This window comes from Cardiocondyla obscurior, linkage group LG14 (assembly GCF_019399895.1).
Source record: "Cardiocondyla obscurior isolate alpha-2009 linkage group LG14, Cobs3.1, whole genome shotgun sequence".
Classification (NCBI taxonomy): Eukaryota; Metazoa; Arthropoda; class Insecta; order Hymenoptera; family Formicidae; genus Cardiocondyla; species Cardiocondyla obscurior.
This window is the reverse complement of record NC_091877.1, coordinates 3,331,276-3,354,899: the sequence shown is the minus strand read 5'-3', so window position 1 is coordinate 3,354,899 and position 23,624 is coordinate 3,331,276. Positions and strand designations below refer to the sequence as shown.

At 40.2% G+C, this 23,624-nt stretch overlaps 3 protein-coding genes across 7 annotated transcripts; 2 read left to right on the top strand and 1 right to left on the bottom strand.

Annotated features, from left to right (window-relative positions):
- Positions 1–140: 140 nt before the first annotated feature.
- On the bottom strand, positions 141–4,587 carry Atg7 (Autophagy-related 7). Of its 4 annotated transcripts, none has more exons than XM_070665914.1 (9): positions 4,448–4,587; positions 3,586–3,799; positions 2,965–3,427; positions 2,548–2,855; positions 2,141–2,441; positions 1,713–2,060; positions 1,460–1,575; positions 1,098–1,389; positions 141–876 (listed from the first exon to the last, which is right to left on the bottom strand). In XM_070665914.1, the coding sequence occupies exons 1-9, from the start codon at positions 4,455–4,457 to the stop codon at positions 832–834; spliced, it is 2,097 nt and encodes a 698-aa protein (XP_070522015.1). In that variant the 5' UTR covers positions 4,458–4,587; the 3' UTR covers positions 141–831. The 4 variants fall into 4 exon arrangements, with proteins under 4 accessions (XP_070522015.1, XP_070522014.1, XP_070522016.1 ...); XM_070665913.1 differs by having other exon boundaries at positions 3,586–3,802; positions 4,448–4,580; XM_070665915.1 differs by having other exon boundaries at positions 3,586–3,802; positions 4,123–4,561.
- Positions 4,588–4,663: 76 nt separating this feature from the next.
- Aux (cyclin-G-associated kinase) lies at positions 4,664–10,352 on the top strand. Its single transcript, XM_070665911.1, has 7 exons — positions 4,664–4,889; positions 5,682–5,743; positions 5,821–6,406; positions 6,667–7,478; positions 7,555–8,280; positions 8,398–9,558; positions 9,855–10,352. The coding sequence occupies exons 1-7, from the start codon at positions 4,766–4,768 to the stop codon at positions 9,960–9,962; spliced, it is 3,579 nt and encodes a 1,192-aa protein (XP_070522012.1). The 5' UTR covers positions 4,664–4,765; the 3' UTR covers positions 9,963–10,352.
- A 574-nt stretch (positions 10,353–10,926) lies between these two features.
- LOC139107982 (uncharacterized) lies at positions 10,927–23,329 on the top strand. 2 transcript variants are annotated; one of them, XM_070665908.1, is made up of 8 exons: positions 10,927–11,541; positions 12,159–12,695; positions 12,771–13,789; positions 13,863–14,730; positions 14,910–15,259; positions 15,664–16,036; positions 16,256–16,326; positions 16,590–23,329. In XM_070665908.1, the coding sequence occupies exons 2-8, from the start codon at positions 12,240–12,242 to the stop codon at positions 17,575–17,577; spliced, it is 4,125 nt and encodes a 1,374-aa protein (XP_070522009.1). In that variant the 5' UTR covers positions 10,927–11,541; positions 12,159–12,239; the 3' UTR covers positions 17,578–23,329. The 2 variants fall into 2 exon arrangements, with proteins under 2 accessions (XP_070522009.1, XP_070522010.1); XM_070665909.1 differs by having other exon boundaries at positions 10,927–11,744.
- The last annotated feature ends 295 nt before the right edge of the window (positions 23,330–23,624 follow it).

The following is a 23,624-nucleotide window of genomic DNA, read 5'->3' as shown; positions in this document are numbered from 1 at the left end:
TATAATACTGTAATCATATATAATTGTGTAGTAATTAATAAAAATAATGTTAATTTTATATGACTAATTTAAAAATGCAATCCACAAACATTTATAAAGAATACCTAAAACTTTTAAACTTTTCTACGTGTTACTTTAAATTAAAAGTTTACAGGTATTTTTATTAATAGATACATTATACATATATAAAACACATGGAAATTTAATAGACAAGTAAGATGTTGTAAAACAAAGTAGATATATCCATAGATTTTTTTAACATCGAATAGAGATTTTTAATTTCTATTATCTTCTAACATTAACGCCTGATGACATACTTATAGTTTTATATCTTATTAAAACATAGAGTTTGTATTTCTTTAATTGTAAAATTAAAAACTATTAAACTTTTTAAAATTAGCACTTGTAAAATGAAGAACTTGCTATTTCATAAGAATGTATCATTTTCACTTACGATATAAAAATTAAAACTCAAATTTCAAAAATAAAATTATACGTTACAGATGTACATAATATGTATGTAATAAATTTTAAGTAAAATATGAACAATTGTACAAAAAGCATATAGAAAAAAAATTTCTTTGTCATTTATAAACATATATCTTTTTTTGTATTAACAATTTTCACCAAAAGCTTTTGATTTTATACAAACTTATAAACTTTGATTTGTTCAAAAACGCTTTCTCCTCTCCAAAACGGCATCCCACATCAAATATATTGTATAAAAATTGTGCAAGCTTTTTAGATATTTGATATCTAAAATTGACAGATATATTTATTTTGTGGTAAGCATTTTATCATTTTGCTTGCATTATTTAAATTATCGTATTTTTATAATTTCTCATCGTCGCTTGAAGTATCGATTGTATAACATAACTGAAAATTAAAAAATATATGTAAAATAATAAATTATTGAGTATTTTAGCAAATGTAAAGCAATTAAAAAATATTAGTTCTTAATTATTATTAGGTTTTGAATCAATTTGCAACCATTCTATAAAAAAATGATAGTTGAAATATACAAAGATACATCTGCTGTTTTGTAAATGCTTTAGATGTGCCAATACATTTAATTGTTTAAAACTTTTGTTATATACCTCATCCAAATCAGATCTTTTCAATATTTCTTCAAGTCCTGATAACTTTTCGAGATAATTTGGTGTGTTGCAAGAATCAAGAACGAAAGCAAAATCACGTTGTTGATATTCCTTGATTAAGGGCGTCGAGCAAGCTGTACAAAATGGGGATCTATGTGTAACAGTCAGTTTCATTTCGTGGCCCCAAAGTGAACCGCGTATTGTATGAGGTACGCCACCTAATAATCCTATCAATGGATTGTTGGTATTTTCTTGACAATCGTCTGTATTCATAAGCGCCTTGGCTAAAATTCTAAAAATTATACAGTTGAATCAGATCGTTTATATAAAAATACAAACAATTAAATTTAAATTTTGCTTACCCTTGAGGATGTTGCGTTATCGCTATAAGTAATTCAACCGCCAAACCCGCAGCAATTTGAGACAAACCCGGCCGACTTACGGTACATTGCAAGTCGAGCGTTCTATCAATTTGAGACTATAATCAAGATAAAAACAACAATCAAAGATTAAATCATACTTTTTATATTATAAATTACTTTATTTATATATATATATATATATTTTTTTTTTTTTAAACTCTAGCACGACGTTAAAATGAAATAATATACTAACGTTTCCCGGTTGCGTTACGTCATTACAAAAGTAACATCCAAGATCTTGCCCTGCGGGATTCTGTACGGTTATCTTAGGCGAGTCAGAATCGGAAAGAATGCGTGTGCCGTGCCGTTGTACTGTATATGAATCAAATCCCAAAGCGGCGTTAATAGCAATTTTATTTGTCGCAGCGCACATAAGTGTTGGCAGCCATCTGGCTTCTCGCGAATCCAAAAGTAAAAATACCACATCGTGGCTGTTTACAAGTTCCTGCAATTTGTTCACAGCTTCTCTGGTCGTCTCCATCATACTTTGACCAACTACATGACCAGGCATGGGAATATGTAAAACCACACCTTCCACATTCTACAGCACCATAATTAATTTGATTAATTTCTTAAATAGAATGGCGTCTTACGACACAAATTTAATACACCTATATTTACCATACTAGGACGTATCCTAAGTAAAGCGTCTTTTGCGGCATGTGCTTTATATCGACGATGCATCGCGTCTTCGTGCGTATATAAACTTTGACGCACTGTATTGCTATGAGATACTGTAGAACTATCTACAAGTGTCATATTATTGATACCCCATCCAAGAAGTACTCTCGCCACGGAACATCCTAATGTCCCAGCACCCAATAAAAGACATCGCAGATTACTGATCTTTTCTAAATTTAGATCAGGAACAAGGCGCCATTTCATCAATTTCAGATTTAAATTGATTGCTCTGTCTGATAATCTAATATAACAAATAAATTAAATAAATAGCATCTCATAAACCTTCTTCACCATGTAGATTACATTAACCGAGGTATTATTAGCAAATATGGAAAATTTCAACTTACTTGATAGGATCTATAATGCTTGATAAATCTATGATGTTAGGACCCATTTTTCCATTAATGTTAGCTTCCCAACCTACTAAATGTTCTTCAGAAATATCTTTTGTACTTTTCATGTCTTCTTTAATTCTAAGTGTTAATATAATTGCACTCTCCATTTTATTACTTCTTATAGATAAGATTTTGACATTGTTTGTCAAGCAGAATGAAGGGCAGTGCTTATATAATAAGCACAAAAGATTTCGTAAGGGCCATCCAGGTTCCACACTTGTGCAAGGATCATAAAATGCAAAGTATACTTCATCCATTACCTAATAATATTAACGATTGAATTTATTACTGATAAATAACAAATATAATAAATAATTTTTTTATATATAATATAAAATTAAAAGGCAATGAAATTAATTGATACTATACCTGTTGTAAATTTCTTTCATTTATATGTAATATTCCTTTCAACAAATTATCAACACTTAAATCAGCATCCTTTGACACAAAAACTGTAAAGAAATTCCTTGTTCTTGCATCCAGCTGAAGAAAACTTGTATGTAATTTATTTATTTGACTAGGTGTAAATTCACTAGATAGAAATTTCATTGGTGCAATTGAATAAATTCCAGGCAATGAAAAAGGAGCTGGATGCGCGACCCAATAGTGAAATTTATACTTTTTGAGATCCGAGTATGCAAATATTAAAAATACTGAGAGCCGCCATGGTTCCTGCAAAGCTGAACCATCTTTAATACTCTCGATAACACATTGGCCTATTGTATCAATAAACTTCTCTGGATTTATCTGTCTAAATGCTTCATAGGTATTTGTGTTAATCATATATCCATTGCAGGCTATCCCATCGTTATGACTAGTTCCCTCCAAATGTCTGAAACTCATCTAAATGGAGCTTATCTTATTATATCAATGTAGAATTAATAATTAACAACTGATGTTAAACTATATATATAAGTTACATTTCAAAATATAATTTATTTTTAATTTAAAAAAATATGAATTATCTTTTCACATTTATGTGACACTTACTCGTTGAACGATGTACAATCCAGCATTAATGGATTAGTTCTTCCTTCATCTCTTGGTTGAAGAGAAAAACTTCCCCATAAATGTATCTTGGACTCCTCATCCAGTTTTAACTTGTCTATTTTCAATTCAGCAAATTTTGCCCAAAATGTTGGGTCTGTTGTTGTTTTTAATTTTGTAAACTTTACTGCTTCTGACATCTTTGAAAATTGATGGTCTTCTTAAATTTAAAAGAAAAAAATTATTACAACGAAAAACAGTGGTACAAATATCTTGCAGTAAATAAAAATAAGATTCCACACAAGTGAAAAAACGTGATATTTAATAAACTGAGTATTTTTACACGAGATTATGCGCAAAAATAGCACATCTACGCGTATGTAAACATATATGTATATCTCTTTTTAGGCTGCAAATCGACACTAATTCTTTTCGTTTTTTAATTTAAAAGATAGAAAGTATTAAATTCAAATAAAGATTATTTCAATCATTCCTAAAAACAGAGACATTAATTTGGTAAAAATATTCAAAGAAATATACTTGATTTAATGAATAAAAATCCAATCTCCTCTTTAGAATGTTCTTTGGGCTACTCAAAAGCGTTCGAACGCCGCCTTTGTTCTTCCGTCCGTAACAAATGCAATATCTTCTTGGAAAGAATAACGATTGCACGCCGCGTGAGTAAGTGTGTCGGAATAGAGAGGAGTTAAAAGTATAAAAATCGTGAGGACGACGGTTTCACAATCTGTGTTGCAGTCGACCGACGCGTTTCTCTTCGATCGGAGCGGAAAGGTTTATAACCTTTTACGAAAAAAAAAAAAAAAATTATGTTTCTTTTCAAATCCAGTAAAATCGATACATTTACCATAACACATGCAAATGTGCTAAGAAATAACGCGTGCAATTAGAAATATCTCATTTGCAGCAATCTCGGTCATTAAATCGCTCTCGTGCGATCGCACTTTGGAGGTGCGTCAAGTTAGCCACCGAAGCTGCAACTCTCCGAAGTGTCAACTGTTGCGGTTTGCGATTGCGCCAGGTTGCGCCGAGCCGTGTGCGCCCTGTGCTCGTGCGGCGACGACGTTCCAATATGGCCGCACGGTGTCGGCTGTCCGCAACGACGCGACTGTGAGAGTGTGGGCTATCCGCGGGGGGTGCCCACCGAGGCAGGTCCAGGGGAAATATGTCGGATTACCTAAGGTCCGCGCTCGGATACCTGAACGGCAGCGTCGCCGCCAACGAGTACATCGGCCAAACCTTGGACATCAACAATGTGAAGCTGCGGGTGACACGACTGATCGCCGAGGGTGAGTCTATCGGATCGTATCTCCGGCTGGCACGGAGATCTAGGTGCTGTCAGATCTTGTCTCTCTTCGACGCGGTACCACCTATCCACCTATCCGTGATTAGAGCTGGACGAGGTCGGCAGGTTTTTTTTTTTTCTTGTCGCGAAAATAAAAGCCGAACGATTAGGAGCGCGAAAGGGGAGAAGAGAAAAGAAGGAGATTTTGCGTGACATCTGCCCCGCTGTCATGTGTCAAACGTACGTCTGTTTTGACACGCGGCCAGACACGTTGCGAACAATCTGTTCTGATGTTACCATATCTCTCCTTTTCTATCGCACACGTTCACTACCCACTGGTTTAAATTTCATTATCTATATTAAATGACCGTTTGACGCGAGTTTCAGGATGTAAACGATTTCGCTCGCTTCTTTATGAAAGCGCTGCAAAGTCTAGATTCTTTTCTAATTATATTTAGAATCTATTGATTGTATTAATATAGCTTGCTCTTGTCCAATCGCCTTATACATTCTCAATTTCGCAATGATAGATGAAATTTGTATCGCATGACACGTAAGTAATCGATTTAACAGAGAGTTTAAAAAAAAAATTATAGTTTAACTTGAGTTTTTTAAATGTTATTGTTTAAATTACTCTGTAAAATATACGTACGTTATTTAATTATGTACACAAGAAATGGCAACTATTTGTACGCTAGATATGAAAAATTTAAATTAGAGGTGTAGTTGTTCTCGTAATCGAATTATACATCATTATTAATATTTAGATAATTTGTGGCAAACATCGTATCAACAGGTGGATGGGCACTGGTGTTTGCAGTGGAAGATATCGCTACGGGAAAAGAATATGCACTTAAGGTAAATATACTTATTTTACGATATATATATATATATAAAATCGTAATATTGTACAAAACGAAATTAATTTTTATCAGAAACTTATCGCCGTCGATGAAGATGCAAACAGAGTCGTTGTACAAGAGATAGATACGTTGAAGAAACTGTCGAATCATCCAAACGTTATTCAGTTCTTATATGCTCAAAGATTGGAACGAGAGGAACGTAAGGGATACGAATACCTGGTTGTCACCGAGTTATGTCCCGGCGGTACCTTAGCGGATATACTGAGGAGCGTATCCGCAAATACGTTAACTCTCGCCCAAGTATGCAAAATTGCCTATCAAGCGACACGAGCGGTGCATCACATGCACAGTCAACAACCAGAACCGTTTGTGCATCGAGACATCAAGCTGGAAAACTTTTTACTCGGCAGAGACGGCCTTGTGAAACTTTGCGACTTTGGTAGCACCTCGACTCAGCAAATATTACCGGATCCGTCATGGAATGCTCAAAAACGTGCTACTCTAGAAGATCAGATGGCCAAGTATACAACCCCCATGTATCGCGCTCCGGAAATGATGGATACGTGGAACAATGAACCTATAGGGCCTCCAGTAGATTGTTGGGCTTTAGGATGTATATTATATTCTTTGATTACATTAAGACATCCTTTCCCAGAAGGTAAGATAATTACAGATTTGCTAAATATCCAATTAATTAGAGCGTACAGATTGTATAATTGATATTGAATATACAGGATGTCTCATAGTAAACGGAAACTCTTTCGAGAATAGGTAAAATTTGTTGAAATAAGAAAAAAAAAAAAAAAAAATCTTATGCCGTTTTATATTTTTCGCTATAATAGCCGATATCAATTTTAGAAAAACTAGCGATTTTATCACGCGATAACAGTGTTTATTCAAGTATTTTTTATTATACAGGTAACAAATTGGCAATTGTGAACGGCAAGTATCCACCATTACCACCTAATCCAAAGTATGCGTGTCTTCACGATCTGGTGAAAGGATGTCTGCAAGTCTCTCCGATACAAAGGTTGACGACGGCACAACTCTTAGAACGTTTAGCAGCAATCGCCGAATCGAACGACTTTGATCTCAGAGAACCACCGCGGATTGAAATCACGATGAAACCATCGCCACCCCCACGTCCAACGCCACCGCCGCCGCCGCCACCGTCGAGCGTTCCACCAACGTCCGTGCCTCGTTCCACCGCGCCGGGAACGATGCCGCCACCACCACCAAGACCAGCACCCGTGCAGACGACGGTATCTAAAGTCCCTCCGCCTCAGAGTACAACTGGCCTATTCAATTCGCTCAGAGGCGGCGCCGGCAGTATTTTACGCAATTTAAAAGATACCTCGAGCAAGGTGATGCATACCGTTCAACAGAGTATGGCCAGGACAGAACTAGACGCGAGTTATCTGACGTCGCGTATACTCGTTATGCCGTATCCAGCCGACGGTATCGAATCCGCCTATCGAGCTAATCATGTGGAGGACGTGAGAGCCTTTCTCCATGCCAGGCATCCTCCGCCCGCAAAAATTCAACTCTACAATCTGTCTCGTGGCCGGCCAAACGTCGCGCGACTTCCCGGCAGGCATATCGATTGCTCGTTTGCTTACGCTACTCCGGAATCGAATGCACCTATGCTGTTTGCTCTGTATCAAATCTGTCAAGATATCTATCAATATCTAAGTGCGGATTTTAATCACGTGGTAGTGCTGTACTGTACCGTAAGTATATTGTAATACAAATCGCGTAATTTAAATAATTGTTTAACGCGATTATTATGCTAATTAATTTTTTCAGGACGGGTATCGGGCAAGCGCTACAGTGGCGTGCACTCTACTGATCTACTCTAGGGCTCTGATCACTAGCGACGAGGCAATCGCTCTGTTCACGACGAGACGTTGCCAGCCACCGCATTTGCAAGCCTCAGAATTGCGCAGTATTAATTATATGAGCTTACTCAGGAGTGGTCGGCCTCCACACACGAAGCCGTTGGTTCTCCGCTCCGTTATCATACAACCGGTGCCGTTGTTTACTAGAGCAAAGGACGGTTGCCGACCGTACATAGAGATTTACAGTAACGGCGCGCTGGTCTTTACGACAAAAAAGGCCGTCTACGAGGAAATGAAGCTATTTGGAATGATGGAAGGTAAAGTCTGTCTGATTCTAGGAGACGCGGCTGTGCGCGGTGACGTTACTCTAGTGATACACCACGCCAGACAGCAGCTTGGCCGGGTGATTGGGATTAAAATTGCTTCGCTGCACTTTCATACTGGTTACGTACCCATTACCGAGAGCGCCTTGACGTTTGAAAAACGTGACTTAGACGACGCTCCCGAGATTGGCGGCAAATTCCGCGTTGTGTTGAACGTCATGATAGGTGAGGAAAATGCGAAAATGTCGAGAGTGCCGTCACCGTGGGAAGCAGAAACGTGTATTACTCCTGCACCGGATGCATTATTTGGCTCAACGCTGGAAATGGAAGAAACTTTGGAGAACTTTAGAACAGCTTCTCATCAGGAAGAGGTTAAAACACATTAATTGTTATTATTACTTATAAATGTTATAGTAATATTTTTAATGTTAAGAAATAAAAAATACTTGAAAGCTGTTTATAATTTATGTTAATTGATATTATTGTAGATTCAAAAAATACCATCGAGTGAAACCGATGAGGTTTCACAACATGAAGCAAGGCCGCAACCTCAACCTCAATCTCAACCTCAACCTCAACCTCAACCGGAACAGCCAAAAGACGAAGAGCCAAACAAGATCGAAGAAAGCAGCTTTCAAGAGGCTGATTTGTTAAATCTTGGCATGCCGGACAATACCGATAATACCTCAAATACTCCCGCCACCGCGGCGGCAAATCCAGGATTAGATATCTTTTCTAGTTCTAGTCAAAATGAAAGCGATCTCTTGGGCGGATTTGGCATGTCGGCACCGCAGGCCGAGACCGCCAATTCAATACCTTTAATTAATAATAACGCCCCGACTGATTTATTATTTGGACATGACAATTCTGCGACAAAAAACAACAACAGTAATCTGAATATGAACGATTTGTTATTCGGGCAAAATCAGACAGCGTCGAACAATTTCATGTTTGATCCGCTAGGCGGAAACGCCTCGGGCAATCTTCTCGGCAGTTTTGCGACGGGGAACGCGAACTCAAATGCTATGAAATCCTCAAATTCCGAGGAAACTTTCCCGCGAAATGCCAGCGTGCCGAATTTCGCTGCTCAGGCTAACAAAGATCCATTCGCTAATTTGGCTGGATCGTTAGGCGGCGGTCTCACAGGTAGTTGGAACGGCACCCCGAGGAACTCGAATACTCCACGATCGGCGAGCCCGGCGCCTGCAAGTACGCCGATTCATTCCAGTCCGAACACGATGCACAAATCTAACGCAACAACCAATGAGATGAATGGCGCGGGCAGCGGCACCTCGGACACGTTAAGCGGTAAAGCGAAAGAGAAAACGAGCGGCGATGCGTTCGAGGATTTGCTCGGGAGCCAGGGTTACAATTTCTTCAGCTCGCGTAAGACGGATAAGGATAGCCCGAAGACAATAAATCAGATGCGAAAAGTGGAAGCAGCTAAGTCAATGGATCCCGATAGATTAAAAATTGCTGAGTGGACAGAGGGGAAAAAAGGAAATTTACGGGCCTTACTCTGCTCGTTGCACACGGTTCTGTGGCCGGAGGCTGACAGGTGGCAGCGTTGCGAAATGCATCAACTGGTCACGACTGCGGACGTTAAAAAAGCCTATAGAAAAGCTTGCTTAGCTGTACATCCAGACAAGGTATTTTCGACAATCTCGTCAAATATCGCTGCTCAGATCCTTCTTCTTTCACCGTATATTATTATTTTCTTTATTATTCACAAGACATTAATATCTTTTTCATTTTCTAGTAGATATTAACACATTTAAATGTTAATAATATTGTAATAATAGTGCAAGCAATAAATCGAAGGCGAAGAGAAATATGAATATCGTTATACTTGATATTACGAAAATTAATTTTATTATTTAAATAATTTTGTGATAATTTTTTTATTTAAGAGAAAACATTTAATGGATTTATTTTTGTGTTGCAGCAAGCGGGCACCGCAAATGAAAATATAGCAAAGTTGATTTTCATGGAGTTGAATAATGCATGGAGTACTTTCGAAAATGATACGTCACAGCAAAATCTATTTAGCTAATTTTAATCAACGTTATCTGTTATCAAAAATCTGTCTGTAATAAATTACCTAGCGAAAGGAGAGCTAAAGGTGGAGCAGAAATTTCATTATCTGTGAGGTAACTGCATCCATGTAATTGCATTCCGATTACATTATTTTAGCCGTAGAGAGAAAGACAGGGGGTGAAAAAGAGAAAAGAAAAAAAAGTGAGAGAGGAAGTTTTCGGAGGTGACAACAAGTTCGGTGAAGCAGGGGCTTCGGGACATGTCTCCTTATTGTTTCAATGCCTTGTAAACCTAGTTAAAATGCTCCCAATTATGACAGAGCGGCGTAACATACATATATGTATATAATGCAAATGTACATTAAAAGGATCCCAAATATACGAAGCTATTTTCTGGCCGAAAAGAACTTTGGACTATTGTCTACTGAAAATTCGAGGATTGCTGTATGTAAGGAGTTTTGTACGTCATACCTTATTTTACATATACATTACCATTATTTTAATTCTAAATGGAATTAGTGAAAGTAATATATGTTGAATTATATTGAATTTATGTAATATCTTTTTGTTATTTAATTATTATAGACGAATGAAGCTTATACAAAGACATTTAAGTATTTATTTATAAATAACATAAATTTATTTCTACATCGTAATACAAATAATTTTAGTTTTAATTTCAATGTAAGGAAATTTTTTAATTAATTACACAAAAACGGAGAGTTTCCTTTAAATAAAATTCAAGATTATTGCTTCAACATATTTTAGCTTTAGTAACTAAATTTCAACGACAGTTCCAAAACAAATCTCATTCAACTTTAATGGTATATTTATTTTATTAGTTGGAAAGTTGTCCAAATTAAACCTGTGAAATAAAAATCGAGTACCTATACATTCTCAATATTCCCAGGTGAATCCTTAAAGTTTTCATTTACATTATTTTTATTTTTCAGCCTTCCCATGTATGTAACATCTTTAATCATCATCCTCTCACGATAATTTGAAATTATTTTCCTCATTTTATTGAAGAAAAGAATCGAATAATCCCGAGAGCGAGGAGTGGAAAATCGGATCGTGATTTCCGGGACACTTTGTATTAAGAGAAGCGCAAGAAACCCTGTTCTTTTTTAATTCATAGAAGACTGCGAGGGACATTTATAACGGGCGTCAGCAAAATCCACGAGTGTTAGTGGCATTGTCGGAGGTGTCGCCGATACAAGCAAGGACACACGTACGAGCGCGAGCGCGCGCGCACACACACACAAGAGAGAGAGAGAGAGAGACAGGTCGCGATATATGAGTATGCCACGAGCGCGCTCGTGTGGACCACAGGATGCCACAGGAGTGAAATTTAAAGGGAGGGGCTGCTCTCGCGAAAATGGCCGTTACGCACGGGGCAGATTGTCCGGGGGTGGACAAGTGACGGGGTGGCTGATTATCCGTGTCCTCAGCACCGACCAATTGACCGAGTGCCTCGCGACGATTGACACGGTTTACCCGAACAGCTATTATGCGGCGGTGGCCAAAAGACGATCTCTGCTCTGCTCTTCTTAAACCCCCACCAGTCGCGCGACCTTCTATCCCTTCCGTCAAGAGGTAAGGTCGTCTCTGTTTTGTGCATCTTCGAAACGCGTACGGATTTACAGTTTGTAGAATGTGATTTTGAATCTCTCTCTCTCGTCAAAAGTGTACGCCGACGGCGTGAATACATAAATTTATATGTCTGTTTGTATCGAGAGCGTTATCGCGGTACTCGTAAAAAAAAAAAAGAAAGTAGAACAGGGTAACTACCCTGGCAGGTGAATGATATTGTTATTAATCTTGTATATATCGGTTGTTGATATTAATAAATTGATCACATTCTCTTCGCAGCACATACGAAGATGAAGTATTTTTTCTCATTATACATACATACATATACATACATATATACATATATATATATGTATATATGTATATATCTACTACTTGTAACATAACACAAGATATATAATTACAAGTATCTTGTGCTGAATAAATTCTTTACAAAGTACAACTTGAAAATAATTTGAAATTAGTTGTATCTTGCACACGATAATTAATGTTCTGACGAATATTTCAACATACATACGTTAACCTAGATTTATCTGTCATATGTGTCAATTACGTATCTATTGTACATGTATATTGATGACATAAAAATATTTCTTAACGTAGATATAATTTTTTTACAGATTAGGCCCACGCTTCAGCAATGTATATGAAAAAAGTTAAGTAGAAAAAGAGGAAGGGGAGTATAGGGAAAATTGAGGAAGATGCCTGGCTCCTATACTGGAGTTGTAATCCTCCTCTTATTAGGGACTTCTGTGTCAGTGTCCGGTACCGCGGATGCTGCCAAGTCTCTGAGAGCGGCAAAGGCCAGGCTTAGATCGTCTTACTCGTCATGGCGGATAGTGGTATGTTTCACTCAGCCTCAGACTTCTTTCAAGGCAGACGTACAGAAAGTATGGGAGCAAGCGAGGCTGGAATCTTTTCACGCAGACATGGATGTGTCGTACATAGAAACCAGGATGACATCCATGACGACGAATACCTTGTTATACCCCTTGTCAATGTTAAACAAATTTTGTACAGACATCAAAGGCGGAAAAACAGTATTAAGCCTTATTATAGGGGGAGGATCGGCAGCCAGATTTCTCGTTACGGCTGCTGCCGCCTTGAATCTTCCAGCTCTGTGGTTGCCGTTTACACACAGAGACTTCCTTCGCCAGGTATATATCTGGGTCTAGGAATATTTTTAATTATTTTGTTTTGTAACGTTAAGAATTATTACTTTTTCTTTACAGGGAAATCTTGGCCGATTTGAGAATCGAATAGGTTCGAGCCCCAAAGAGGTCGGAGCAGCAGCTGCAGCCTTGATGAATCGGGCTAACTGGCACGCGTTTACTCTTCTCATCGATACTACTCTCCTGCCCGTCACTCATCTTCTACAAACGAATCAGCCGATATTAACACCTCGCGCGATTATACACCTTCCGACGAATGACAGAACTCTAAGATTAAGGCTAAGGCGAGTAGCCGAAGAAAGCGGCAGCGGAGGAGTCGTGGTGATGGCCTGCGATCTAAATAACGCTCGGAAGATTCTCGGTGCAGCTAGCAAGTTTGAGATGCTCTCGGGGAGATTTTTGTGGCTCTGGCTGGATCTGAAGGCGGAGTTGCGACCGAATGAGCCCAACATTATTAGCTCGCATCTCCTTCATAGCTCGCGTGTCGCTGTTGCAGCGAACGAAAATTTACCGTTGTTGGAACGAACGACGAATCTTGCTTCTGATGATAAGCCATTGCCATCGCTAAATTCCCTGCCGAGTCTAGCCAACGATATACATCGGTTGCAAGAATTCAGATGGCGAGATGAGAAGGTTTTGACTAAAAGAGAGGACAAGGGCTTCAATTTTGACGACGAGGAGGACGTTGTAAGATTCACGAGTGACAAGGAGCTTAATTCCAAGAGTTTTATGCCGATTGGAATGCTTGCGCTTAGACCGTCCGGTATCAGGATTTTGGATGGCGATACTATATTGACTAGAATATTGAGAGAGACCTCGCAAGCATTGGACGAGACTTTTTTGGAAACGAAAACGAGATTGAGTCGTATGCGCGATTTACAGATCAAAGAACATTTCGTTCCAGAATGTTTTCCGGATCGTGATGCTAAATTTATGACGAGTGACGCGAGGGAGAATGTATCTGCAACCTTGACGAGTAAATTGAGAAAATCTATGGGACAGATCTCTAAAGACAAGGCAGAATTCCAGTTACTAAACTTGCAAGCCGTCAGGTTTCCTGGGAATAAGACTCAACTAAGGTTTAACTTAATCTTAAAATATTTATACTCATTGCTACAAGATGGAATAACCGATATAATTAATGTTTAATAGGTGGACCAAAGTCGGCACTATCAAGGGAGGCAGGGAAGTTCGCCTGGACACCATAATCTGGCCAGGTGGCGGTATCATGCCAGCGTATCTCGAGCAGGGCGGCGAGAAGATTGGGATGCCGATTTATCGTATTGTGACCGCGCTGGCGTCGCCATTTACCATGGTTACAAATCTGCAGGAAGGTTTCTGTCTACGTGGACTTATCTGTCAGCAAGGTAACGCCGTAATGTGCTGCTATGGTCTGAGTATGGATCTACTGTCTTTGGTGGCGCGTGAGCTCGGATTTCGTTTTGATCTGTATCTGGCGGAGGACGGGCTGTTTGGAAAACGGAACAGCCGCAACGGTACGTGGAACGGTGTAATGGGTGAACTGGTGTCTGGTCGAGCACAATTGGCGTTTGCTGCTTTGAGCGTGTCCACTCATCGTGCCAAAGTGGTGGACTTCACCACGCCGTATTATTTCAGCGGTGTGAGCTTCCTCACAGCGCCAAAGCTACGTTCTGAGATACCGCTGTTCGCGTTTTTGTTTCCGTTCAGCACGGAGCTGTGGATCGCCGTATTCACATCCCTGAACTTCACCGCGATTGCTGTCGCGCTTTACGAATGGTTCAGCCCGTTTGGCCTGAATCCCTGGGGCAGACAGCGCAGCAAGAACTTCTCCATCGCCTCTGCGCTATGGGTGATGTGGGGCCTTTTGTGCGGCCACCTCGTGGCCTTCAAGGCGCCAAAATCTTGGCCTAACAAGTTCCTTATCAACATTTGGGGCGGCTTTTCTGTTATTTTCGTGGCCTCGTATACGGCTAATATAGCTGCCCTTATCGCCGGTCTGTTTTTTCATTCAGCAGTGAGCAATTATCACGATAAAAGCGTAAGTAGCTTTGCATTTTATAAATATGTTTATCGAAAAATATCTAAAAGAATATGAAATTTTTCTACTATTACTTAATATATTTATGGATAAAACAAAATTTAATGTAAAAATGTTAATTTTCTTTTAATATCTCACTTTAGGTATAAATTTTAAAAAATTAATGCAATATATTACAGCTGTTGGCACAAAAAGTTGGGGCACCGAGAGCTTCTGCAGCCGAATATTATGTGCAAAGAGCGAATCCGGAATTATGGTCTCACATGGCTCGATATTCTTTGTCGGATGTCGCTGAAGGTGTGGAAAGATTGAGAAACGGCACTCTGGACATTCTGATCGCAGATACTCCGATTCTTGATTATTATCGGGCAACCGACGACGGGTGCCGCTTGCAAAAGATCGGTGATACCATCAATGAGGATACTTATGCAATCGCACTTACGAGAGGGCATCCCTTGAAGGAAAGCATATCGAAAGTTATAGCAAATTACACGAGTAACGGGTTGCTGGACATTCTACAAGAAAAATGGTGAGCGATGCGCAAAAATAAGTGCAAAAATTGGATAATCAATATCTGTTCGCGTGCGGACTTTCTTTTTGTTTGCGTGATAACGGGAGCGTGATAATTACATTAGACGAAAATACATTAAGTGATAAATAAAGTCCGACGCGTAGAATATGTGAACTGCTCGTGAAAAATATAAGTGAGTGTTACTTATCTCGTTAAAGATTTATCTCTATAAAATCAATTTATTTACATAATTATATATATTTGTATTAAATAATTTAATATATGTAATTTTATAAATATCAGTTATATATATTATATATATTTTATGCATCTTTATACAAGATTATTACTACGTTAAAAAAAAAAAAAAATTATTGTAAAACAGCGAGGTAAACACTTTATATAAAGTGAGCTAATTCCAGGTATGGCGATCTACCTTGTCTAAGTGGTCGACCAGGGATGGGTGCGGCGTTAGATGCTGAGCCAGGTGGTCAACCCAGGCCGTTAGGAGTCGCGTCCGTGGCCGGAGTGTTTTGTCTGCTCGGAATGGGGGTGGTGCTTGGTACCATTATATTAATGGGAGAACATCTCTTCTACAAATACACGCTGCCACGATTACGTCATAGACCGGAAGATTCCATCTGGCGGAGTCGTAATGTTATGTTCTTTTCACAGAAGTTGTACAGATTTATCAATTGCGTGGAGCTGGTCTCGCCACATCATGCCGCCCGCGAATTGGTGCACACGGTGCGACAGGGTCAGATCGCGTCGCTCTTCCAAAAAAGTGTTAAACGAGTGCGTGTCTTTGATTTTTTAAATGACCCACAAGTTTGCGAACGAAATCTGGATAAAATTATTAAAATACAGATAAACTAATACACAGCAACAATGTAATTTTTTTTTTATATACATACATATATATAAATTTGTATTTACTTAAAATTTGACGTTTGCAAACTTATGGACGTATGCTTACTTTGATTTCTAAATACCTATAACGATTCCATGTTCCAGAAGGAACATGAACAACGTCGCAGACGTAAAAGCAAAGCACAGTTTTTCGAGATGATTCAAGAAATTCGAAGGTAACGGAATGCAATTTAACTTGACTTGTTGAAACAAAGTATTTAGTTTCTGTGCCGATAAATAATATAAAAAGTGAACAATTGGATAATAATATTTTTTCAAGAAAGAATTTTATATAATATATATATATATAATTTTTTTTTTTTTTTTTTTCTTTAATTAATTAATTGCATAAAAATAACAGAAAAAATTATCAGAGATTAAAAGAAAGCAATAATACCAAATAATTAATCATACTAAATATTAAATGTCTCTTTTACAGAGTACAACAAGAAGAGAAAATTGAGACTGTACGTGAAGAGCCTGATGACTCTAAGGCGGTGAAAAAGGATGAAAAATTAGGGAAAGATAGAGAGAGGAGTCGCAGTAAAAGCCCGCTGATGCCTCGAAGCCCTAATAAGCGGTCAGAAAAAAGTAGGAGTTCGACAAATCTGTCTGCATCCCGCCTTGGATTATCGCCGGTGAGTCTTGATGCGCCGATGAAGCCGCGCGAATTTACACTCAGCAACACTAATTTGCGCGCGAGAAGTCCGTTAGAAACGGTAGGCCGGAGATTGAGTCACGGAGATGGTGATTCGCCGCCGCCGCGTCTCGGGTCTCACTTCGGCGGCAGTGCTAATTTGCGCCCATTAGCACCTACTAGGAGCGATTCGATCGGTGGGGGCACGCCGACCATTCGTCGTGATTCCGCTGCTGGAGGTGGCGGCGTGCCGACACCGAGATATTCTCGCAGCCCGGCCAAGCGAGGCCAATCCTTCCCGGTGTTTACTACTTTGAAACCGCCTCATTCAGCCGGCTATCAGGCATCTAGAAGTCCGCTGCTGTCACCAAACAGCGAACTCACGTCTGCTATCGGGAGAAAACTGTCACGCGAGTGGGGCTCCGGAACTATTGACCTTACTAGGTCGTCGGAGGCTATAGGCACCAGGAGTGGCGGTGGGAATGGTGGTGGTGGTAGTCGTGGTTCGACATATACCCTAAATCAAGAAATGACTCTTTCTTTGAGTCGTTCCCCGGGCGAAGAGAAGACCCAAGAGGAAGCGTTACCCATCAAGAAACCCATACGACGCGCCAGGAGTCACGAAAATCGCGACAGCAGTAAATTGATGGTGGATCTACCGTCACCGAGGTTGACTCAACCGGTGGTGGGTGGCCAAGGAATCAGCGAGAGAACCAAGAAGCAGCTGGACTCAGAGCTGAAGGCCATCTTAACTGCCAGGGCTCACCATCGCGAGCTGCATCCCCCTTGATAGGATACTGCCCCGTATTAAAAGAGAGTTCAGGAAGCAGTTCGGCTTTTGGAGGATCGTGAGCCTTTGAGAGGCTTTGATTGATTTTAAGCAATATCAGATTTATAGGTCAATTTGTAGAGGAATCCGACAGTTTATCAGAAAAATTCAGAACTAGCCAGATGCATGGCGATGATTCTTTGCTGTTGGAGTGGAAGAAGGGAAAGGGGGAGAGAGAGAGATGAGGTTAAGAGGACAGAAACAGATCTCTTCAATTGTTCATACGTTGTTACGTACATTGATAATATAGGATAAACAAAAGTGCTATAAACTCTAGTAGTGATGTCTTAAGTAAGTAGCGAGACACATATGAGTACTAAAATATTTTCTTGTTGACATTTTAACTCTACATTAACCGGCAGCCTGGGTGAGTCTCTCTCGATTGCTATGGTATCAAATATTGTACGCTGCAGCGTTTCTCAACTCCGATTTTCGACGATTTGACGTCGCAAGATCTTAGCACGTAGTGGATAGAATTCTTTCAAAATTTATCGGTTTTCCAACTCAGTTTCACTATAACAAAAAAAAAAAAAAAAAAAAAAAAAGAAAAAAAAAAAAAAAAAAAAGGAAAAAACGGCGTTTGCCGGTTGAGTCTGTCCGAGTTTATTGAGCGGGTCTCCATCCGCAATCGTTCGCACCACTGACTCCTAACGATGGCGATCGATTAACTACGTACTCGGCGAATACAACGAACACAAGATGACTTATGGACGCAACATCGGGTATACACTCTTATTTATCTCCGTTTCTTTTTTCGCTGCGAACGAAACGAGGAAGGGCGTCTCGCTCGTGGATAAAAACTCGGACAGTCCGCGCGATCTAGGATAGTCGTCTGTTTAGGAAGTGTAAATATCTTGAGACACAAATTATCGTTCTTTCGATCCTTTCGTCTGTACGAATATTGTAAATACGGCGAACTTCTAATACCGAGTACTTCCTTACCCTAGGTAAAGTGGAAAACGCGTAGCAAAAGTTGAGAAGCGCTAGTCTATCAAATCTCGTCGAATTGGACTGCATACTGCCACTTAAATAATTTCTGTGACTACGGAAGAAGAGAGAGAGAGAGAGAGAGAGAGACTCGCTCGATGGACTCTCGGCGTAGAATGACCACTTACTGCGAAATAACATGCATTAAATCTTGTAATTATCGCGCCAGGAGAGTAAAGATCGGAAGCCCATGGAATTCTGACCGAAGTCCTTTAATCGCATTTGTTAATCGCGGGTTATTCGATACCGGAGATCGGGCCCGTCAGGATAACTTAGGGGAAAATGAACACCTAACGGGAGGATCTTCTTTTTTTCGCAGCCGCGAATCTTACGCGATCGCGCAAACAATCCTCCTGGAGCAGTGCCAAACGTCTCAGTATTAACTTTGCAATTTAGACGTTCGCTTTCATCACGAGATGTGCAATAGAATGTATATTTTAACTAGATAAGCGCCGAGGTCCGGTATTACACGATAATCTTGTTCGCTGCGTGACGACTTGGTAAAATTTCCGACCTTACGCGGCCGGCGAGCTTACCGACTCCTTTCCGACGGATTTTATTAGACTGATAGGCGAAATTTCATTCAGGAATTGTAAATGAAACATTATCGGAATTGAATAATTGTTATTGATCGATGTACATGTCTCCCATCTTCGTCTATCGAATTCTTTCGATTCACTTAATGAAAACGGGGGGGCGAAACTCACGTCTAGTCTCATTAATTATTCAACTTAGAATAGTAGAATGTGAATGTGCGCGGGGAATTAAAAAAAAAAAAAAAGGAAGAAGACGGGGATTTGAATTAATTACTTAAAAAAAGAACGGGAAGATTCATATGAGTGAGGCCTTAGAGGAGTAGTCGTATCCGCCCAAAAAGAAAAAAAAAAAAAAGATACTTTACTTAAAGCTATAGTACTGTACTGTACTCTCGAATATTTCACTACATTATATTGTACGATAGAGTATGATAGACATTTAGTTTCATAGTTCTCCTCGGTAGTGCGAGTATTGTATTCAGAAGAACTTAAACTAAAATTCCTCGTCGAGTCCTTAGAGTAGAAATCTCCGGGTGTGATTGTGTACGTGCGACTATTTTTTCCATCAGGAAAACGCGGCGGACGGAACGTCGTCGCCGCCGCCGATGAGGGGTGAGGGAGGGCAGACTTTTCCTCGGTAGAATTAGAGCGTCATTGTCCTCGTTAAGTAGGTCGTGGCTGGTAGTCCCGAGGGTGTTGTCCCTCGGTAACGCCACGTGCGTCAGCGCGACGCGCGGCGTCGCGGCGCCTCGCCCCGGTGCCGCGCGTCCGAAATCGATGAAAGTGTCCTGAATGATTGCACCTAAAGAAGGGCCAACCGCGTCCAGGTACCGCGCGACTCAGTCAGCGAGAATTCGCGTTACGAGCGCGCTAAAAGATTCCCGTCGATAACACATACACGCACATACGCCCGCACAAAAAAAAAAGAAAAAGAAAAAAAAAAGAAGGGAAAGATAAAACGATAACGCGTTCCGCCTACGTTTTACTAAAGGCACACGTGGGGTGCCTTGCCTTGCATCGCATCGCATCGCATCGCATCGCATCGCAGAACGGCCCGCTCAGCTCGCTCGCTTCTCTCCATCGGTCCTACGAAATCCGCGCTCGTCTCCGTTAGTACCGTTGATCGCTCGGGGTAGGCTTTGCCGAGGCTAACGAGCTGAAACGGAAACGCGTTCACGGCAGACTACGTAGGCGTAAATCTATGCTGCAATTAATTCAGGAAGGTGATCAAAAGAAAAAAAAATTTTAAAAAGTAAAAAAAATACAAACGTATAGGGGGCCAGTTTAGAGTCACCCGCGCCTAAGGAAATCAAAGATAGACTTATTAAAAGTTAATTTACATAAGCTGTAATTCTCTCCTCGTAAACACGTGTGTGGGTTCTGCCGGTAATTTGGTTCAGTAGGGCTCTCTCTTTTTCTCTCTTCAACTTCCTCTCATTCTTCTCTCTACTACTTTCCGCCTTCGCGTTGTTTCGTTTTCGCAAAAGTATCATCTTGGAGGGGAAAGGTGTCCCTTGAGAATTTCTTGTACATAACGCGTCCTGCGAGATACTCTGAACACTATTGCACTGAATTAAAGGTCGAGCCCTCTTACTTTTTTGTGCGCCAACAAGATCCTGTTAATCGTTACACGCGCGAGAAGATGAGAACGGAAATGCATTTAGCTCGTCGTCTACGCGAGAGCGATTTCCTTTCGCGACGTCATCGCAATCCCGTCGCGATAACAACGCGACAGGATCATACCGATTCTCAGAGGGAGAAAAGTGGGTGGGAAGGAGGGAAGAGACGTTCCGCGTATGACAACGGGGTCGCGAAATGATTTTCAGGAAACAAACCGTCGCTCTCTAAAACTAAACACTAAATATCTGCGCTCTCTCGTTCGATAACTTATCAAATATTCTTCGAATGTTTACCGTCAAAAGTATTCTTCGAGGGTCTAATCTCATTGCAACATAGCTATACTTATTATTAAAATATCTATATACATATAAATGTATTTGGAATTGCCGGCCTATAACGATAACACACAAGCAATGATGTTACGTGCCACGCATTTTTTTTTTTTTTCTTTTTTCAATCGCGATTCACCTTTGAGTTTCCGACTTGCGGTCTTTGACTCGCCCCTTCACTTTCCATCGTCCTCGTCGCGCATCTCGTCCTCGACGACGGATGCGAGGGATGCCCACGAGTACTTGCGAGCACGATTGCATCGCCTACGCAAGGGAAAATCGCCCCTGTAGTGGACGTTAATAGACGACGAGAGAGAACAGGAGAAACAAAAGGAAACAAAACAAAAGCAAAATTATACGAAAGAATAGACGAGGAGTCGGCGAAACACATAAAATTTTCAAACGATAGGAGAGCCCGCAGGTTACCGTACAATCAAGGCGGATTGAGTTATCGGATCACGCGATCAATTCATCGTCAATCGCCTCATTATCATTATCATTATCGCGTTGATTAATGGCATCGTATTAATTCACTCACTCTAACGGGCAATAAGATTATTCTACGAAGCACTGCCATAATTTGAACTGTTATTTGAACGTTGATTTTGAAATCCTGCCAAGTAATACCACTATTTGATATCGTCGAACGAACGGGGTCCTATCCTGCTAAGTGATGAATTAATATGCAAATGTCTCGCATGCCGCTGTACCTCGCTAAGCGAATATCGCTCTATATTCGTCGATACCTTGAGTTTTATTTTTTTTTTTATTTTTTTTTATTATCCCTTTGGCACAATTTTCGGTGACCGGCACCGGGTATTCTTATCTTCCACCCACCGTCGCTTCTGCCGGAAACAGATTTCGCAAAGTGTCCGTTATCTCAATTACGTCGCGGCAAGGAGCCAACGGAAATGTAATATTCGCCGGTGAAATACGATGGCGAATCGCCAGGAGAACTTTCCTTTCCACCAGCTTCATTGCTATTTAAGTGTTTACGAAACGACGTGAGTTTTCTCCTACGATCCGCTATCAAATTACATCGCAGGCTTTTAAGAGCTGAGATTGCCGGTCCGCCGGAATGTTAAATTCTGATAACACTTTGCTCGTCGATGAAAGTAAATTTTATTGCGTTGCGTGATCGTTTTCTCTTCAACGTGTCAAACGCATAATCGCGACGAAAAAAAAAAAAAAACAAACTTGCGAGAGATTCTGCCGCTTGCTCTTTCGAAATGAGAGCGATTACGACTGGCGATGACTAACAATAAGTTTCCGCTCCAAGATGCGACCGTCTTGATTTGTCACTTGGTAAGGAGGGACCGGCTATAATGTAACGTAACGTAACGTAACGCGTTAAACTTTACGGAATAATTAATCGTAAGAGATTAATATAGCATGTGGCTCTTCCGTTCGTATACCTTGCAGAAAGCAAAATATGGGTCGTACCTCGTTTCTCGACGCTACACATTATTAAATGCGAACCCGTAAACACATGAGGCGACTATTTAATCCTCGACCGGTTCGTGCCGGCTCATTCTTAACTTATTACTACTTTTCGCTCTTTGTGCATTTAATAATCGATAATTATAGCTTTACGCGAGGATCAGAGGGACAAGAAACGGAGAGGAGATCAAGGGCGTTTACCTTGCAAACGGCAACGAGATGTGCGCTTACCCGTAATTATAATTAATTATATCCGCCCTGAGAGAAATGCATAAATTAATATCTGGCCTCAGCTGTAACTTGGGGATATTTATAACGTATGAACGTAGTTGGTTTAATCATTCCCAGCATAAATAACTGGGTGAGATACAATAGTTGTCGGTGAGGAATATCAAATTATAGCTCAGGCCAAATTGTTTTCTCAGGGCGTCGCGTTGCGGGTTAATAGGTATATAAGTACGTACGATAAGATTGCGTGAGCCCCGCGATAACGTTTGCTCGAGGATTAAATCGCCATCGCCCAAGTTTTACGCGTAGAAGAGACGGCCTGGATCGCGCGGTCCGGCTTCTCTCGACCGATAAGCTCGGTGTCGGTGTCGGATAGCATGGGCGACGTGACGAACCTTCGTTCGAAGGAACAGAGACGCCACGAGGATCCCTTCCGACCGCGGTGACTTGTTGGCGTACGACATTAGGATAGGTTCCTCGTAACCTACCTCGTCTCTCTTGTTACGCCTACTGCTACACTGTTATTGTTGATGAAAACTCCATATTAATAAGAAATAAATATATTATCTCAAAGCGTAGTTATAATATATGCATAATGTACATATGGACACCTTGTCTTCATCCTCTTGATATCTTTTATTTTCAACAACGAATCCGTCGGGTTAATAATAGATTAGGTTTTGATTGAAACGTATAAATAAATTGCAAGAAAATCGTTGGATTAAAAATGTAACGTTGTGACGATAAAAGAGAAATAATCTAGCTTTAAAAATTAATTGTAGCTAAAGGGGAAACCTCGCGGATAAGTTTTCCGTGAATTTTCAGAGGGGAGAAAAGTTTAATATTACTTACATACTTGTATCATTAT

Excerpts from the sequence above, each read along its gene's own strand:
- Atg7 (XM_070665913.1), bottom strand. Across the intron at positions 2,061-2,140 it reads TTAGGATACGTCCTAGTATG|AATGTGGAAGGTGTGGTTTT; the intron begins GTAAATATAGGT and ends ATGGTGCTGTAG. Across the intron at positions 1,390-1,459 it reads ATAACGCAACATCCTCAAGG|AATTTTAGCCAAGGCGCTTA; the intron begins GTAAGCAAAATT and ends TATAATTTTTAG.
- Aux (XM_070665911.1), top strand. The coding sequence starts at position 4,766 with ATGTCGGATTACCTAAGGTCCGCGCTCGGATACCTGAACGGCAGCGTC. Across the intron at positions 5,744-5,820 it reads GAAAAGAATATGCACTTAAG|AAACTTATCGCCGTCGATGA; the intron begins GTAAATATACTT and ends AATTTTTATCAG. Across the intron at positions 7,479-7,554 it reads TGGTAGTGCTGTACTGTACC|GACGGGTATCGGGCAAGCGC; the intron begins GTAAGTATATTG and ends TAATTTTTTCAG.
- LOC139107982 (XM_070665908.1), top strand. The coding sequence starts at position 12,240 with ATGCCTGGCTCCTATACTGGAGTTGTAATCCTCCTCTTATTAGGGACT. Across the intron at positions 12,696-12,770 it reads ACAGAGACTTCCTTCGCCAG|GGAAATCTTGGCCGATTTGA; the intron begins GTATATATCTGG and ends TTTTCTTTACAG. Across the intron at positions 14,731-14,909 it reads GCAATTATCACGATAAAAGC|CTGTTGGCACAAAAAGTTGG; the intron begins GTAAGTAGCTTT and ends AATATATTACAG.